The sequence below is a fragment of the Lepidochelys olivacea genome (assembly GCF_965140295.1).
Source record: "Lepidochelys olivacea isolate rLepOli2 genome assembly, chromosome: 5".
Lineage (NCBI taxonomy): Eukaryota > Metazoa > Chordata > Testudines > Cheloniidae > Lepidochelys > Lepidochelys olivacea.
In genome coordinates, this window is record NC_140415.1 from 129,763,885 (window position 1) to 129,780,918 (window position 17,034).

A 17,034-nucleotide genomic window follows, 5' to 3' on the forward strand; every position below is an offset into this window, starting at 1 on the left:
ATGAAGATATTGAACAAAACTGGCCCCAGGGCCGACCCTTAGGGCACTCCACTTGATACCGGCTGCCAACTAGACATGGAGCCATTGATCACTACCCATTGAGCCCGACAATCTAGCCAGCTTTCTATCCACCTTATAGTCCATTCATCCAGCCCATACTTCTTTAACTTGCTGGCAAGAATACTGTGGGAGACAGTGTCAAAAGCTTTGCTAAAGTCAAGGAACAACACGTCCACTGCTTTCCCTTCATCCACAGAACCAGTAATCTCATCATAGAAGGCAATTAGATTAGTCAGGCATGACTTGCCCTTGGTGAATCCATGCTGACTGTTCCTGATCACTTTCCTCTCCTCTAAGTGCTTCAGAATTGATTCCTTGAGGACCTGCTCCATGATTTTTCCAGGGACTGAGGTGAGGCTGACTGGCCTGTAGTTCCCAGGATCCTCCTCCTTCCTTTTTTTTAAAGATGGGCACTTCATTAGCCTTTTTCCAGTCGTCCGGGACTTCCCCCGATCACCATGAGTTTTCAAAGATAATGGCCAATGGCTCTGCAATCACATCCACCAACTCCTTTAGCACTCTCGGATGCAACGCATCTGGCCGCATGGACTTGTGCACGTCCAGCTTTTCAAAATAGTCCCGAACCACTTCTTTCTCCACAGAGGGCTGGTCACCTCCTCTCCATGCTGTGCTGTCCAGTGCAGCAGTCTGGGAGCTGACCTTGTTCGTGAAGACAGAGGCAAAAGAAGCATTGAGTACTTCAGCTTTTTCCACATCCTCTGTCACTAGGTTGCCTCCCTCATTCAGTAAGGGGCCCACACTTTCCTTGACTTTCTTCTTGTTGCCAACATACCTGAAGAAACCCTTCTTGTTACTCTTGACATCTCTTGCTAGCTGCAACTCCAGGTGTGATTTGGCCTTTCTGATTTCACTCCTGCATGCCCCAGCAATATTTTTATACTCATCCCTGGTCATTTGTCCAATCTTCCACTTCTTGTAAGCTTCTTTTTTGTATGAAACCTTGCAACAGAAGTACTGCCTTCCAGGCCTCTAGCCTGCACCGAGAGGCTTACAGTCTGTTAGGATCCTGGAGATGGGTGGGTGGAGCCTGTCCACTACTAAAGGACCTCTCCCAGCCTAAGGGGAGGATCCACAAGGTCTGGGATCTCAATTAAGTACAGGGGACAACTGTACAGTCTAGACAGTCTCTACGTAAAAGAATAAATGGACACAAGTCAGATGTCAAGAATTATAACATTCATAAACCAGTCGGAGAACACTTCAATCTCTCTGGTCACGCGATTACAAACATGAAAGTTGCGATATTACAACAGAAAAACTTCAGAAACAGATTCCAAGGAGAGACTGCTGAATTGGAATTAATTTGCAAATTGGATACAATTAATTTAGGCTTGAATAGAGACTGGGAGTGGTTGAGTCATTATAAAAAGTAACCTATTTCCCCTTTTTTATTCCTTTCCTCCCCCCCACTGTTCCTCAGATGTTCTTGTTAAACCCTGGATTTGTGCTGGAAATGGCCCACCTTGATTATCATACATATTGTAAGGAGAGTGATCACTTTAGATAAGCTATTACCAGCAGGAGAGTGGGGTGGGGGGAGAGAGAACCTTTTGAAGTGATAACACCCATTTTTTCATGGTCTGTGTGTATAAAAACATCCTCACTGTATTTTCCACTTTATGCATCCGATGAAGTGAGCTGTAGCTCACGAAAGCTTGTGCTCGAATAAATCGGTTAGTCTCTAAGGTGCCACAAGTACTCCTTTTCTTCTTGTGCAGGCTAGTGATAGGCATGCACCAACCCCCTGCAACCTGCGAGTGTTCCCTGCAGCGTCCAGCTCCTAACTACCTAACAGGGCTGGCTCTAGTTTTTTTGCCGCCCCAAGCAAAAACATTTTGTGCTGCCCTCCCACCCGCACCCCCTGCCGCCCCAGCCCTGGTTTTTTTTTTTTTTTTAATTTTTTTTTTTTTTAAATTCTCGATATTTATCCACTCTGCGGTCAACAGAGACAGATGAATCAACATCCTTTGTCTGGCGAAGGCTTGCTGGTCAGCTCTGCCTTGGACACACTTTAAACATCTTTTCAGTACATAGACACGCCTCCTTTAATATCATCCGTACGCACATCACGCAGTGGTTGTGAGGATGTGTATGACATAAGCCTATATTAGGGACCTCACATGATGTTCTTTATGGATAAATACTATGAAATGGTGCTAAGTGTAGTAAGCTTGTTAGTAGAACCTGGCGTGGATACAAAATTTGTATCCGCAGATTTACAGGGCTCTACTTGTCAGGCCTGTTAGGAGTAGCTGTTACAGAACAGTGAACCCTTTGCCAGCTGGCACCAACTGTGTCTCACCAACTGATCAGCAAAAGCATTGGGCATGCTATTTCTCATGTCTTGTTCCATTACCCATACAGGAAGAGACTAAATGGCCCCAGTTTGTACGTCATATCCTCTGCACATGATGATGGGAACAGGGCTCTTTCCTCCTGCCCATCCGCTAGAATTGTGGGGGCTTATTAAGGATTTAAGTTGTTGTTGGTGGGTTTTGTTTATCACTATAGTGCCTCTGAGCCCTACTCATGGAGCACTCTACGAACACTGTGGGCTCTGTTCAGACGGTACAGAACCTGGAGTTAGAAAGTGAGGCATAAATGGGTAAACAGGAGAACCTGCAGAGAACAAACTTGTCACTTCCTTTGGGTTCTGCTGTCCCCCTTTTTCCCCTTTTGGCATTTAGAGGAAGTAGAGTATTCCTGATATGCTTGAGTCTGATGAGCTAGTGCTGCATGTTTGTGATTTACTTTCTAACTTGGAATCTATATCCAGTGAAAGACCCAGTACAAGTGCACATAGTGGGGTATGAATAAGCTGCTTTACTGGTAACGCTTATGTCTGTCACCCTTCTTTTATATTCTCAGCTGAGATATCTTCTGTGCCCTACTAGTTAGTCTGTCCCCTCCAGTGTTTCTCTCTCTCTCTCTCGCTCTGACTTTTTCCCTAGCCCCTCTGCTCATCTTGTTCCTTTCCTTCCACCTCATGCCCCCATGATTTTGCCTGTGCTTCCCCTGTATATAGTAGTTCCCTAAGGATACCAACAGCAGAGGGAGAGTCAAGGAGTTCTTGTAATTTCACTCTCTGTTGTTGGCACTATTGGAAAAACAAGATGAGTGGATCCTCTGTGGGATTCTCTTGCTGGTTAGCTGTTACTGTATGGGAATGTAGTGTTCGAACATAATTCTACAAAAGGGTTCTGAGTACCAGCTCTCTGAAAAGCCTGCTACTGAGCTGTTTGGATTGCTCATGAAGCAAATTCATCCTCCTGCCTTACTTGGGCAGTGTTCCTCATGCACAGAGCAGTTGTTCCAACATGTGTAAGGTGGCTGGGCTGGAGATATTAGCATCTTGTTCCCTTAGTCAAAGGGGATACCAGGTCAACTCCTCCTTGTCTTTCTTGCACTGCTCTCTTCCTTAGACCTGCTCTGTCCTGCCGTTCTTGTTGCTGAGTTATGAAACATTACAGGCTTATGACATCAGAGTTCTCTTCCTTCTCTTCTGTCTGATATAAAACTCTGAGAATATCATTGTTCAGTGGGACTAGGATAAGATCCCGTTAGAGGTATGATTGGTTTCCCACCACCTTCTCATTTTGTTATCTGCTCTTCCTCAGTTTACTATAATCTTACAGGGAAAATGATTCAACAATAGAAGAAAAACTGCAGCCAAATAAATAATTGATTTGTAGTTTTGGCTGTCATACATATCCACAAATGAAAGAAATTGAAATCACTTCCAAAATGGATTAGAACCATACAAATAGTTTGCTATTGGTGTATACTTACAGACAGCTGAACATTGTATTAAATGATCAGAAGTAGCTAATAAATAAGGAAAATAGACTGGCCCATGACTCACTCCTCTGTCACTTCCCATTAACTAGGAGGATTTGTTTTGTGTTCAGAGCTCTGAACCAATTTCCTAATTAGTTACCGGTAGGCATTGTGAAAAGAAGTTGAGGGTGCATACTATGTTTATCGCCAATAACAAATGACAGCTTGGTAACAAACAAACCACCCCACTTAGTTCATGAAAGCCCATAAATGTTTTGCTACTTCAAAAAATCATAATGCTTTTAACAATAGACTGATGGTAGAAAGTCCATCTATGTTTTGAAAATGACTCCACTTTATACACAACTCCAATCATCATAAATGATAACAAAATGTAGCTAAGAAAACCCAAATAAGCAATTTCTCTCTCCTATGTACTTGAAATATCACTGAGATTCCCTTTGAAGCCAGATGGAAGCAGTGCAAAATATTCACCCAGTCATGAGGTGAATTAGTCAGAATAACCTTGAACATTTATTAAATTTAGCCTTTGCAGGGTTGAAATCTGGGCTTTAAGACCTAAACTGGGGCTGTGTCTACACTATAGCTTATGTTGACATAACTTATGTCGCTAAAGGGTGTGAATAAACCACCCCCTTGAGTGACATAAGTTATGCTAATACAAGCGCCAGTGTGCACAGCACTGTGTTGGCAGGAGAAGCTCTCCTGCTGACATCGTGTCTGCCATGCTCAGGGGTGGTTTTATTATGCCGACGGGAAGATCGCTCCTGCTGGCAAAGGACATCTTCACCAGATGCGCTGCACAGTGCTGCTGTACCGGTGCTGCTGCAGTGCTGTACATGTAGACAAGCCCTTAATCAAATGAGAGGTGTGAAAAGTAACAAATATGTAAACTGACAGAATATCTTGACAGGGAAAAATCAGCCAGTGTCGCCTTTTTCTCAAGCTGTGGTGTGGGTATAACAAAGCGAACAGAGAAACTCCCCAGTTTGGGCTTCTTTTTGGTCTTGGTTTCTCTTTGGATATGGAGTCTAAATGCATTCCCTTCACTTCTGTCTCCTAAAGGGGCTACTGTTACAGCTCTTCCACTAAACCCTTCTGCAAGTGGAAAGAGGCTTAGCGGAAGGTGTGTTGAGACCCAGATATTGTCTTTTCTCCCTGTTGGAGGTAAACTTGATCCATGAATGATTTGCTAGGTGAAGAGGGTAGTAAAGACAGAAAAATTTGAACAAAGCCAGTTAAAACTTAAAGTGCAGTGGTTAGGCTGATGGTTCAGAGTTTGTAAGGCATGCCCTTCCATAGTGAAATCAGACTTCCCAGGTGGAGCATGGTGGTGTAAGCAGTGCTGCCTGAAGCAATGGTGGAATAAAGGGAGGCTCTGAGCTCCAAAAGCTGCCATTTCCCTTCTCCGGTATATGGAAGGGCTCGGAGACTGCACAAGGTGGATCTAATACCCAAAGAGGCCAACAGAGATCGGAGAGCAAAGCAGTGGGGGACCTGCTGTTAGTGAGAAATGGGGAAGGTGAACAGAGGGAGCAGCTGTGAACGTGTGTGCTTCAGAAAGTAGGGGAGCAGAGCAGTGAAGAGAAAAGGGTGAAGAAAGAAAAACAAAGTCGAACCTGCAAATAAGAGACTAAAGAAAATGAGAGAGACAGATAAAAAGCATGTGATATGGGAACTACTCCTGAACGTGTACAAGGCAACTTAAATGGGTGTCCAGGCATGGAGCCCTCCAAAAAAGGAGTGAGGATTAGGGATTGGCTAGCATCCTGAGAGAGCTATTGTGTTAGGCCATTAATTACACTAGTAAAGAGCCAAAATGTTCTCAAAAGAAGATACACACATTTGTAGGCATGAAATCATTTTAAGTTCACTTTAGTGAACGTTATTAGCCACTTCACTTTTTGGGTACTTTCTTTGGGGAGCTCTGTCCCACAGACTGCAACACCTTTAGCTCTTTGAATGTTGGGAGGTGTTCTTTTTGTGTCCAGGCCATAAATGAACCACCAAAAAAACCCTGACCAGAATGGACAGCATGTCAAGGATGCTTTTTCTCTGACCTCTGTAGTATGGCTGCAGGCCCACCCATATTTTGCCATATGGGAGGGGCCTGCTAACACAAGGGGCAATTGTAGAGGGCTAATGCATCAGCCTTAATCCATCCCTCTGAATCTTAGCAGAAGTCCATTCCAACTTTCCAATGCATTTATGGTATTCTTAATGCTGCTGATTAGGAATTGAAAAGTAATCGAATACACTCACTGTATTTAGAGACACTTCTAATATTAACTGAATTTTTTCTATTTATAGTTGTTAAAATAAAGCTAAATAATCAATTTACCTGGTAGAGACATTAATGAAATGTATAATTGACTTTTCTTAATCTGATAGGTGGGTTTGCTTTTGTATATGAAGCTCAAGATCTTGGCAGTGGCAAAGATTATGCTTTAAAGGTAATGTGTGTTTAAATCACTTTAAAGATTGAAATGTGTCTCTTGACTCAGTGCGTTAGCATGATGGTCACTGTTGTATGTGTGTGCATACAAAACAAAAAAGTCAGAGCTGAAGGATTTTCTCCATTGCTTACTGTACCAGTCCAGATTCACATACACACTGTCCATTTACACAGTAGAGGAAACAGAAAATACTTCACTTTGTCAAAGCCAACACATACAAGGTGATGGGTAATAACTAGCCATGTCGGGGGGCAGTACTAACTCGTTTGTTTCAGGGAATAAAGATGTATCTCAGAGGCTGTATTTTTGTCTTGCCTAGGGAAGAACAGAAAGTCCCGCCGTTCACTGAGCTGGTCCATTGTTATGGGCATACATGTATTGGTGGTCCGATAGGGTCTACAGGATACTAGTACTGTATATAAATATAAGATTAAATCATGACTGAAGTGTGTTTACCAGACATGTCTGGGGAGTGGGTAAAGCAATTTCTCAAAGACAAACAAGCTGACACGTCTAGCCAGGTGTCATCAAAGTTGATGGGCCATCACCTATCAAGTGGCCATTCTTTGGCAAGGAACGGCAGCAGGAACAAACAGATCTTCATCCAAGGGCAGGTCTATACTAGAAGCGCTGCATCAGCGCAGTTGCACCACTGTAGCTCTTCTGGTGAAGATGCTCTATGCCAACGGGAGAGCGCTCTTCCATCAGCATAATTACTCCACCTCTGCAAGAGGCAGAAGCTATATCAGCAGGAGAGTGTCTTCCGCCAACATAGTGTTGGTCTGGACAGTGCTTAGATCATGGTAACGTGCATCTCTTGTGCAGGCCGGTCTTTTTCATACCCCTGAGTGACGTAAGTTAGATTGACTTAAGTGGTAGTGTAGACCAGCACTTAGCAGACAACAGCATGAAACCTCTTTCACCATGAGACTGCATGACTCCAACATCATAGCAGGACTGAACTTTTTCTAGGGGTAACCCTCAGGAAAATGCATTTCTGAAGGGGAACTGGACAGTCCAAGTGAGTGGCAAGAACACCCAAGTTCTCTCTCCCTATTGATCTTTCTGTTTCACCTAAGACAAGAGAGTGGCACTGTTGTCAGAAAACCCCAACCACTCCGTAGGTGCCAAAAGTTACAGCTACCCAAATCTCCAGTCTCTCTCCTCCCTCTGCCACTAGAATGGAGTTGCATTTCTTGATGCATAAATCAATAGCAAATTGGAAGTGTGGGGGACAGTATGTTTAATATTCACATAAATAAAATAAGGAAGATTGGTAGTGATGGTCATATTTAATTCCATTAAAAATTCCCTCGAATCTGCTGCACAAGTTTGTTTGCTGTAGCAAAACATCCCAGAAGTCCAGAAGACTGCTGCAGAACTAACTTCCAGTGGGCTCCATAATGCGTGGGGTTTGAGCGTGGGGAATTGCTATGTGCAGTAGTGCAAGCATGATTCTAGAGGCTGCGCTCCAAGAGAGAGAGAATATAGATAAGTGGCTCTCAACCAGGGATACACAGAGGTCTTCCAGGGTACATCAATTCACCTAGATCAGTGTTTCTCAACCTGGGGGTTGTGAGCTTCAGAGGAGCAATGGGATGGATTTAGGGAAGTCGCAAGTGCAGGGTCGGTGTTAGAAGGTGGCAAGCAGGGTAATTGCCTGGGGGACCCGTGAAGCTATGTTACATGCCTCATCCCTGGGTGGTGGGGCTTGAGTGTCAGACTCCGGAAATGTTGAAAACCACTGATGTAGATGAACAGAAGACTAGAAACTTGAACTAGGTGACTAGAAACTTGGTTATTGTTGTGGTGACATGTCCAAATGCGATCAAGCCAGCTTTGACTCTTGCTCCCTGATCTTGAGCATTGACTGTTTTGTTAGCTCTAATTTTTCCCATATATGTGTTTTTATAAGTTTATAGTTCTTCAAAATTTTATATCCCTTTCAATATTCTTTTTTCCGATACAGAGGTTATTGTCTAATGAAGAGGAGAAGAACAGAGCCATCATTCAAGAAGTTTGTTTCATGGTATCCTCTTTGGGTCAAAATTCAATATTTAGAATGAAGAAATGAACATCCTGAAGACACAGAAAGCTTCTGTTCTTCACGATCCATATTGACACTGAAAGTATTTCTAAAGTATTTCTCCAGTGAAGAAAATCTCTGAAACCCTTGGCTTGGTACAGACCAATGAGTTACAGGATAAAAGGCTTTCAATCACATCAGTCCCCTGAGTTATTCGGCTCCTTTTTTTGTCATCTGTTCAAATGTTTAGCTAACATTTTAGTGTCATCCATAAAATTGAACTCTGGAAAACTGATGCCAAAGTAACTGTACTTCATAAAGAGTTATGGATATCAAACTTCTTTTTTAAATAAATTTATTGCACCTGCTATTTACTCCTTCCTTCAGTGACCAATCATAGGCTAGAGGTCACTAATTGCCGAGCCATAATTTGTGAAGTCAAAGGATGTTTCCACAGTACTAAAGTAAACAGCTGTAATGTGATGCATGGAATGGGAGATAGTGGTTTGGTCTGTCATAATTTTTGAGGGGAAATTCAGAAAATGTGTCATTTCCCAGTTGGATAAAAACTTGTTTAAACTTTCTACTCCCCTTGTTGAGTTGAACAACTCTTCTTCTCTTTCCCTGTTGTTGTATGGATATTGGTCTCAAAGGCCTGAAGAGTTACAGGTTTTATAAACTCGCTCTGTATAACATTAAACAGTGATAGATAGGTTTGGGGTTGGTTATTTTTAAATAAAGCCCTTGATTATTTGGGAAACACCTCTGAGCATTCATTTAATTTGAAAGTGTATTGGTTAAACACAAGAAAACAAGAAATTTAAAACAAGTATTTATTTTTAAACTGTGGTTGAGTAGTTATGCAAAAGAGACTTAGTTAGACCTTATCAAAGTCTCTCTCCTTTTGCTGTCAAACTATTAGTCTTTTATTTTCAGAACAGTCTTTCTTTGATGAAAAGGCAAAGGTTAATTTTACTCTGTCCTGATGTGAAGGGCACCTGCTTATCCTGTTCTTAACAAACAGGCAGACTAAAGGTGGAGGGAGAGACTGGATAGAAAAGATGGGTGAAATATGGCTTTGCTTGATATTTTTGGAACACTGGATCTCTGGTTAGTTACGAGTGGTTGCTTTGGCTGCCTATTCTACCTAGACACCTGCTGCTTTGACCCTGGTTAGTTACGATCTAGTCAGGGCTGTCATTTGGTTGGATCCTTTCTCCTTAGATAAGGCAGGCTTGGATGACTACGGTATAGTTGACTTCAGGATTCAATGAAACGCCAGGAGTGAGAGAGGGCAGGAAGAAAGAAACCGTGGGGCAGAAGGGAATACAGTACAGGATTTTGCATGTCTTTGTGGTGCTGGTAATTAGATTTCCCCGCTGGCGGGCTCAGGACTGGCTGTCATGATGATGCGATGACTTTCAGCACTCACAGGTGAAAACAAAGTTCCTTAAACAAGAGCGAAGCCAGCTGGCCTTCCCTTAGATGTCCCTTAAGTCCCTTAGATGAGTTGCGGTGCTGGCAGGTTGGAGATGGGATGCAAGGTGGGACAGGAGATAAGAGGGAGAGGTGAACTGAACTGATCTTTCCCCTACCTCGCACATGTCTCTTTTTAAGAAACCCCCAAAGAGGAAAAAGTGGGCAGCATAGTTCATCCCCCTCATTATTTTGTTCACTAATTAGGTCTAATATCAGGCACACCATTTTTTTACCTGTTATCTTCTGGTTCCACATCTTTTTTAACCAGCATAATTTCAACAGTCCTTGGATTATATCAGCATGGCCTTTTTGGTTTAGACTAATCCAGTTTCTTTGTCCGGTTCTCATTCACTTGTTACAACATTCAACTTTGTAAGCAATTTTGACCAATTTTTCAAGGTTATTGTAACATCTTGTGAACTTTCACATACTTTTTACATTTGAGTTCACAGGAGGGGCATGCTTTGTAGGCCCGAGAGTCACAACACTACTCACAGCCCTTGGCCAATACCCATTTTTAAGCGCTTGGCTTCATGCGTTCATGGCTCAATATACCTGTGGACCACAATTTTAGACCAGTTTTCAGAGTAGCAGCCGTGTTAGTCTGTATTCGCAAAAAGAAAAGGAGTACTTGTGGCGCCTTAGAGACTAACAAATTTTTTTGAGTATAAGCTTTTGTGAGCTACAGCTCCGATGAAGTGAGCTGTAGCTCACGAAAGCTTATGCTCAAATAAATTTGTTAGTCTCTAAGGTGCCACAAGTACTCCTTTTCTTTTTGTGAATTTTAGACCAGGGTCCCACTGTTCTAGTTTCTGTATAAACAGATACATTGTAAGCTCCTCAGCCAGTGACTAAAGTCACTTAGGTTTACTTCTCTCTCTTCCTCCCCACACTGGAATTAGGAGCCTGAATCCTCTTTTTTGATTGAAAGTGACATTTTAAAAAGTATTTTATAGTACAAAGTTTTTGATTTTCCTTTTTTATAATCTTGCTTATAACGAAGCTTCTTGGCTCTGATTTTTGTGAGACTTTTTTCTACCTAGTTGAAGGAAAACCATAACAGACAGAGCACCCCGGGCTAGTGTATAGACCTGCGTGGAGGGCACAGTGAACCTGCCTTGGTCACACAGCCAGAATGTCAGCAGATATCCGTGATTAAGTCTAGTTGCTGGAGATGTCTTTTACAAATACCTATATTGTTGCATTGCAATCATTGTCAAGAGAGACCAAGCTGTATCTAGATCAGAATCTGCATCTTCCAGAGCCATATTAACAGGTATTGACTTTTTTACTCTTGGTGACTTTGCCTTTAGTTCTCATTCTGTTCAAATGAGACACTGGTTAGGTTTTTCTGTTGTGTATATTAAACACACCCAATTAGACGTGTATGTGAGCTGGTTGTGCTTGATAGTATGAAGAAAATCTCTGACACACTTAAAGTTTTTCCTTGAACAAATCCCCAGAAAAAGCTTTCAGGTCATCCTAATATTGTCCAGTTCTGCTCTGCTGCATCAATAGGAAAAGAAGAATCTGATACTGGGCAGGGCGAGTTTCTTCTGCTCACCGAGCTTTGTAAAGGTAAAACCTATTTTTGTTCCTGAGTGGTGTGGCTTGTTTTAGGAACAGAGTAAATTCTTCCTAATGAATACGTAGATCTTGAACTGGAAAAGTGCAGTTTTACTACATGGAGAACAGCTAAACCTTATCTAGCAAGACAGCAATTTACCTGCTGTTAACTGACCTATTTTTCATATTTATGGGCCATTCTGAAAAGGAACAAGGTGATCAGTTTTTACTGTCCCCTTTATAATCTACAGTACTTCTCATAAATTCCCTCTAACTCTTCTCCTTTCAAGGTTAAACAAGCCAATGTTTGCAATCTCTAATTGTCTGTAAATCCCACCACACCTTTAACTACCATGGTTTAGACTAATTACTTGAAGCATTCAGACTTCCATTAGTTGCTTGTGTAGGAGCAGCACTTCCTGGCTAAGGGTGTTGTCCATTTTTTCTCAGCTGGAAGGGTGGTTTCTGACTCATGACCTGGCAGGAGTAGAGAGGATGGAAAAGAGTATACTGCATCTGTGATGAAGAGTGTCAGCTGGTATAGTGAAAGGCCCCTTTAAAATGATTCATGGCTAGTTTAGTCATTGATTCCTTGTTGTAAACCCTATGTTGTTCCCTGGTAGCTAATATTGGGCAATAAAATGTCCAGTGGGAATTGCTGGCATAGTCTGATGAAATGAAGGGGCAGTATTTATATCCAAATGGGATGGAAGCTCTGAATGCTTTAAAACTATGGATCATTTGAAGTAAGAGTATTTCCATCTGTCCAAAACTTAAAGCATTTGTATACTAACATGAATTGGTTCTATCTCCTGTAGGGCAACTGGTGGAATTCTTAAAGAAAGTTGAATCCAAAGGGCCTCTCTCGTGTGATACAGTTTTGAAGATATTTTATCAGACCTGCAGAGCAGTGCAACATATGCATAAACAGAAACCACCTATTATTCATAGAGATTTAAAGGTACAGTATAGAATTTAAGTGACTGCAACATTTGAACGAAATGTAAAAGCAGACTTCCAGGTTGGACTACAAAGTTGATGCTGTAGAACTAATGAAATTGAGACTCTTGAATATGCAGCATTTCAAATGATGGTATGAGTATATATATCCATCTCGTTGGGATTGCTGACTGGGAATGAAGGACACCACTACATGGCTTAGTGTTTAGACCGCATCTTTTACCTATATTTTTGGTGTTGGAAATACTTGTTGAATATCCTGTTAATTAAATTTTGGAGCTCAAACTGAAACCATGTAGTCTGTTTCCCACTCTTACTTTAATCTGAACAATAGTTCCTATTTGCTGGTAAGTATGCTCGTGACTGGAAGCCACACACATTTTGGTGGTAAGAATTTTTTAATAGCAGAAACACAAAGCTGTGAAAGGAAGAGGAGCATGTCGTCAGTGTGCTACTGAAATGCTACTTCTCTCTTGAATCTAGCAACCAGCTGCAGGGAGTGTGTCGTATTAGGATGGCTGGCATTTCAAAAGGCACTAAAATCTACCTTTTGTTGCAGTACTTTGTTTTGGAGCACATTGACTTTTGAACTAAAATTAATCAAGGGGGCCACTTATTTCCTGATTGGTTATTTTAAGACCTTTCATTCTTTGTCAGTCCTTTACAAATGGTATGGAAGGTCTTGAGTTCTGAAGTAAAACTGTGGCCAGTGCCATCCTGCTGGGAGGCACTATGCAGTTGCCAAGGGTTAGCATTTTGTAAAACTTGAAATTTTTCCTGAGACACTAGTTCAAGGGCAGCACCTTGAACGGTGGGGTTCCTGATAGACAATTTTACAAAGTTAAATAAATATTACATTATTGATTTCTTCTGTTACTATTCCAGTGCCTATTAAGAAAACCTGTCCCTGGCAGAAACTCAAAGTGATGGAGGGCAGGGGGAAGCAGAAAGCTGGTTTCATACTACAGTAGCTGCACAGGGAGAGGGCTTTTACAAGAAAATACAGGGCAAGATCTTGATCTTTGTGCTGCAACAGACAGTGGCCTCGCTAAAATGATCTAGGGAGGTGTATTTGCACTGCCGTTCCCAGAAAACTGAGTTTAGGTAGATGGAGGAGAAAACTTACGTCAAATGGTCTTTGTGCATCTTTTAAGCTAAAATGTTTTTGCTTTAATAACTATTTACAAATATAAATACCTTATCTTTGTTTGGCCCTAAAGTGAGTGATCTGGTATTGATTGTGTGGGAAAACGGGTGGTTGGGCTCAGTATCAAAGCTTTTGTAACTTTTCAAATTCTTAAAGATATTAGGATCTCTGAAATTCTCTGATATAATGCACCTTCAAATGGGTTGAGATTCATGCAGTGATCTCCACTGCAGACTTCCCGTTACTTCATTCCTTTGTTTGTTGGTGTGGCATGCTCTCCATCATTAGCCATTGTCAAAAGGATTCAGGGAAAAGCAAATGTTAATGTGATTTACATGCATGCAGCATTGTACAAACTGGTGCCACTTTTTAAAATGTTTAAATTCCACGTTAATTATAGGGCATTTTGAAAATAGTCCCGTGGCTCTCATACTTGAAACTGTCTGAATTAGTTTGTCCCCTTGAGTACTTGCCACGTGAAACAAAACCAGTCATTTTGTAGCATAGGGTAGGCATTTTCTTCATAATTAAATTTGGATTTTTAAAGTTCCCTGTGGGCTGGTTTTGGAAGAGACAGGTAGAGACCCCCTTAAAATATGAACACTCTACTGACATTCTTAGAAAGGTAGTGACCACTGTTTCTTAAAGTTGGGCCCAAGTAAGCATGCACATTCTACTCTGTGCCTTTGATATTAGTGTGTGCTGATTGTATTTGGTTGTTGCTGTGCCCACTATGCCAGACCTGGCGCATAAAGGAGCACACTAAAGAGTGGACTAACAGAATAGAAACCACTAAATGGAAGAGTCTGTTATCAGGGTGGGTCAAGGGAATGCAGCCTCAAGATACAATGTGCAAGATATTCCCTGCTCTGAGGCTATCACGATCTAAGGCTAATGGAGAAGATGAGATACAGTGGGAGGCCTATTGAAAACAGTTTAATTTTTTGAAGAAACATTTAATTTATAAAAAGAAAAGGAGTACTTGTGGCACCTTAGAGACTAACCAATTTATTTGAGCATGAGCTTTCGTGAGCCACAAGTACTCCTTTTCTTTTTGCGAATACAGACTAACACGGCTGTTACTCTGAAACCATTTTATTTATATTTTCACTTGCGGGCCTCACAATCAGCACAGAATCATCCCCCCCCCGCCCCCCCCAGCTATTAACTGGTGCTCCTGATAAGGTTTTAAACTACTCATTAATCTTGCAGGGCAATTTGTGAAAGACTCCTTGCATGTCTTTTCAAATTTAAAGCATTGGAAAATGTCATGCAAAACTAACATATGGAGGGACATGGATTAAATAAACTACAAGGTCCTTTGAGTTGAATTTGTTAGAAATAAAGATGTACTATTCCACAAAATAGTTCATGTCATTCAGGGCAAGCTGTCCTAGTGGCTAGAGAAAGGGGGAGAGCTTGAATTCCTGGGATTACTACCTGTTTTGCCTACGGCTTGGACCTTAAGCCTGTCACTTACTCTTATAGAGTCTTAAGTGTCCCCTCGAACATGGGATACCAAGTATTGATTCATTTTATTTAATGAATATGTGTACACTTCCTGGGTATGATTTAAAAGTGTGCATGAGCTACAGCCTTCATAAATATGTGTAACTCTTTCAATTTGTTAACTTCCCTCCATCTGCAGGTGGAGAACATGCTGATTAGTAACCAAGGGACAATTAAGCTGTGTGACTTTGGCAGTGCTACAACTATAGCACATTATCCTGATTACAGTTGGTCTGCACAAAAGAGAGCAACAGTTGAAGAGGAGGTGAGAAGCTTGACATTGCAGTTAATTATAAGATATTAAATTCTTTCTATTAGTGCTGCTCTGTTCATCTTAACCCCCAAGTTTACTTCATTTATGACTGTTCTAAGACAATTGAAGCCCTTTCAATTGTGAAATGGATTACAAGGCCTTATTTTTCGAGTCAGCTGCTGCTACATCGTTCAAATGCTGTCTGCCATAACAAAACAGCTTGTGTTTTTAAACTATGTTCCTGAGCACCTATCCTATCAATGGCCATGGAGTGCCTACTACTCTCTGATGTGGAGAAATAAAATGTAAACCCAAATTGAAACTTGACACAGTTGGTAGTGTAGCTTTTAATGACCTTTTTAATAAAAAGGGAGAGGAGTGAGGAATTGACTGCTATTTTCTGTTAGTATGTGAATTTTCACCCTCTGCAGAAAAGTAAAAAGTCAGTTGTGCCCCAGTGACTCTGATCAAATCTAATCAGACATGGCTTCTAAAACTGAATTGGGTGGCATGCGATGAAGCAGTAGGTCTGTTTGACAGATCTTGGACTAGACAGTATTGCTCTACTCTTAGGACAGCTGTAACAATGTTGGCATGTTCCCCCTTGGTATCCCCCTTGTGGGGATACTGAAGAATACCACATTTAACTGCAAGTGCAGGGAGAAATTTTAATTAGCTAACATAGAACACCCTATAAAACAAATAAACTGCTTCCCCCATATAAGGGCCCTCATGTTCCAACTGGAAGATGTTTCAAAAGCCCTTCACCCTTGGCCGTAAAGAAAGGTTTCAAGGGGCCACAGCCAACCTCCCCATTCATAACTGCCACCCCGAAAGCTGAAAACCCAGCCTCTAATACACACCTCTCCCATTTCATGGCAGAATCTCTCAGAGGGCCCACACAGGGGCTTGTGCTGGTTTAACCTATGGTGTGATTTTAAATGGGTTTAGTTAAATTGGCACAAGATGCTGTGTGGAAGCCAAGATCTGTATGTGGCTTTAAGATTAAACTCGATAAGTTTATGGAGGAGATGGTACGATGGGATAACATGGTTTTGGTAATTAAATATTCATGGTAAATAGGCCCAATGGCCTGTGATGGGATATTAGATGGGGTGGGATCCGAGTTACCCAGGAAAGAATTTTCTGTAGTATCTGGCTGATGAATCTTGCCCATATGCTCAGGGCCATATGCTCAGGGTTTAGATGATCGCCATATTTGGGGTTGGGAAGGAATTTTCCTCCAGGGCAGATTGGAAGAGGCCCTGGAGGTTTTTCGCCTTCCTCTGTAGCATGGGGCACGGGTCACTTGCTGGAGGATTCTCTGCTCCTTGAAGTCTTCAAACTACGATTTGAGGACTTCAATAGCGCAGATATAGGTGCGAGGTTTTTTGCAGGAGTGGTGGGTGAAATTCTGTGGCCTGCATTGTGCAGGAGGTCAGACTAGATGATCATAATGGTCCCTTCTGACCTTAATATCTATGGATCTGTTCTATGAATCTGTTTTAAACCCCTTTCTTTCAAAATGCAACTTGTCCATAGATCTGGCTAAGTACTACTAATGCTGACAAATCTTAATGTAGCGCGTAAAGATGGATTTACTTTAAGTGATTTCTCAAACCCTTCTAAATCTGTGGAGAAGGTCAATAATGAGACTCAAACTAAATCCATGAACTTGTCAATGAGTGTGCAGACTCTCACAGCATCAACTTCTTTTTTTGGGAGGTCCTGAGTACTAGCCTGCTTGCTTCTGGTCCCC

General features: G+C 41.7%; 1 protein-coding gene across 4 annotated transcripts in view; it reads left to right on the forward strand.

The window, feature by feature from the left end:
• Window positions 1-17,034, forward strand: part of GAK (cyclin G associated kinase) — a 145,157-nt gene that overhangs the window by 30,322 nt on the left and 97,801 nt on the right. For 2 of the 4 annotated variants that reach the window (XM_084628028.1, XM_084628027.1), the window contains exons 2-6: window positions 6,271-6,332; window positions 8,305-8,364; window positions 11,304-11,418; window positions 12,225-12,367; window positions 15,162-15,287. In XM_084628028.1, the coding sequence (XP_084484154.1) occupies window positions 6,271-6,332; window positions 8,305-8,364; window positions 11,304-11,418; window positions 12,225-12,367; window positions 15,162-15,287 (506 nt within the window). The remainder of the gene's footprint in view (window positions 1-6,270; window positions 6,333-8,304; window positions 8,365-11,303; window positions 11,419-12,224; window positions 12,368-15,161; window positions 15,288-17,034) is intronic. The other 2 variants (XM_084628030.1, XM_084628029.1) reach the window with 2 other exon arrangements.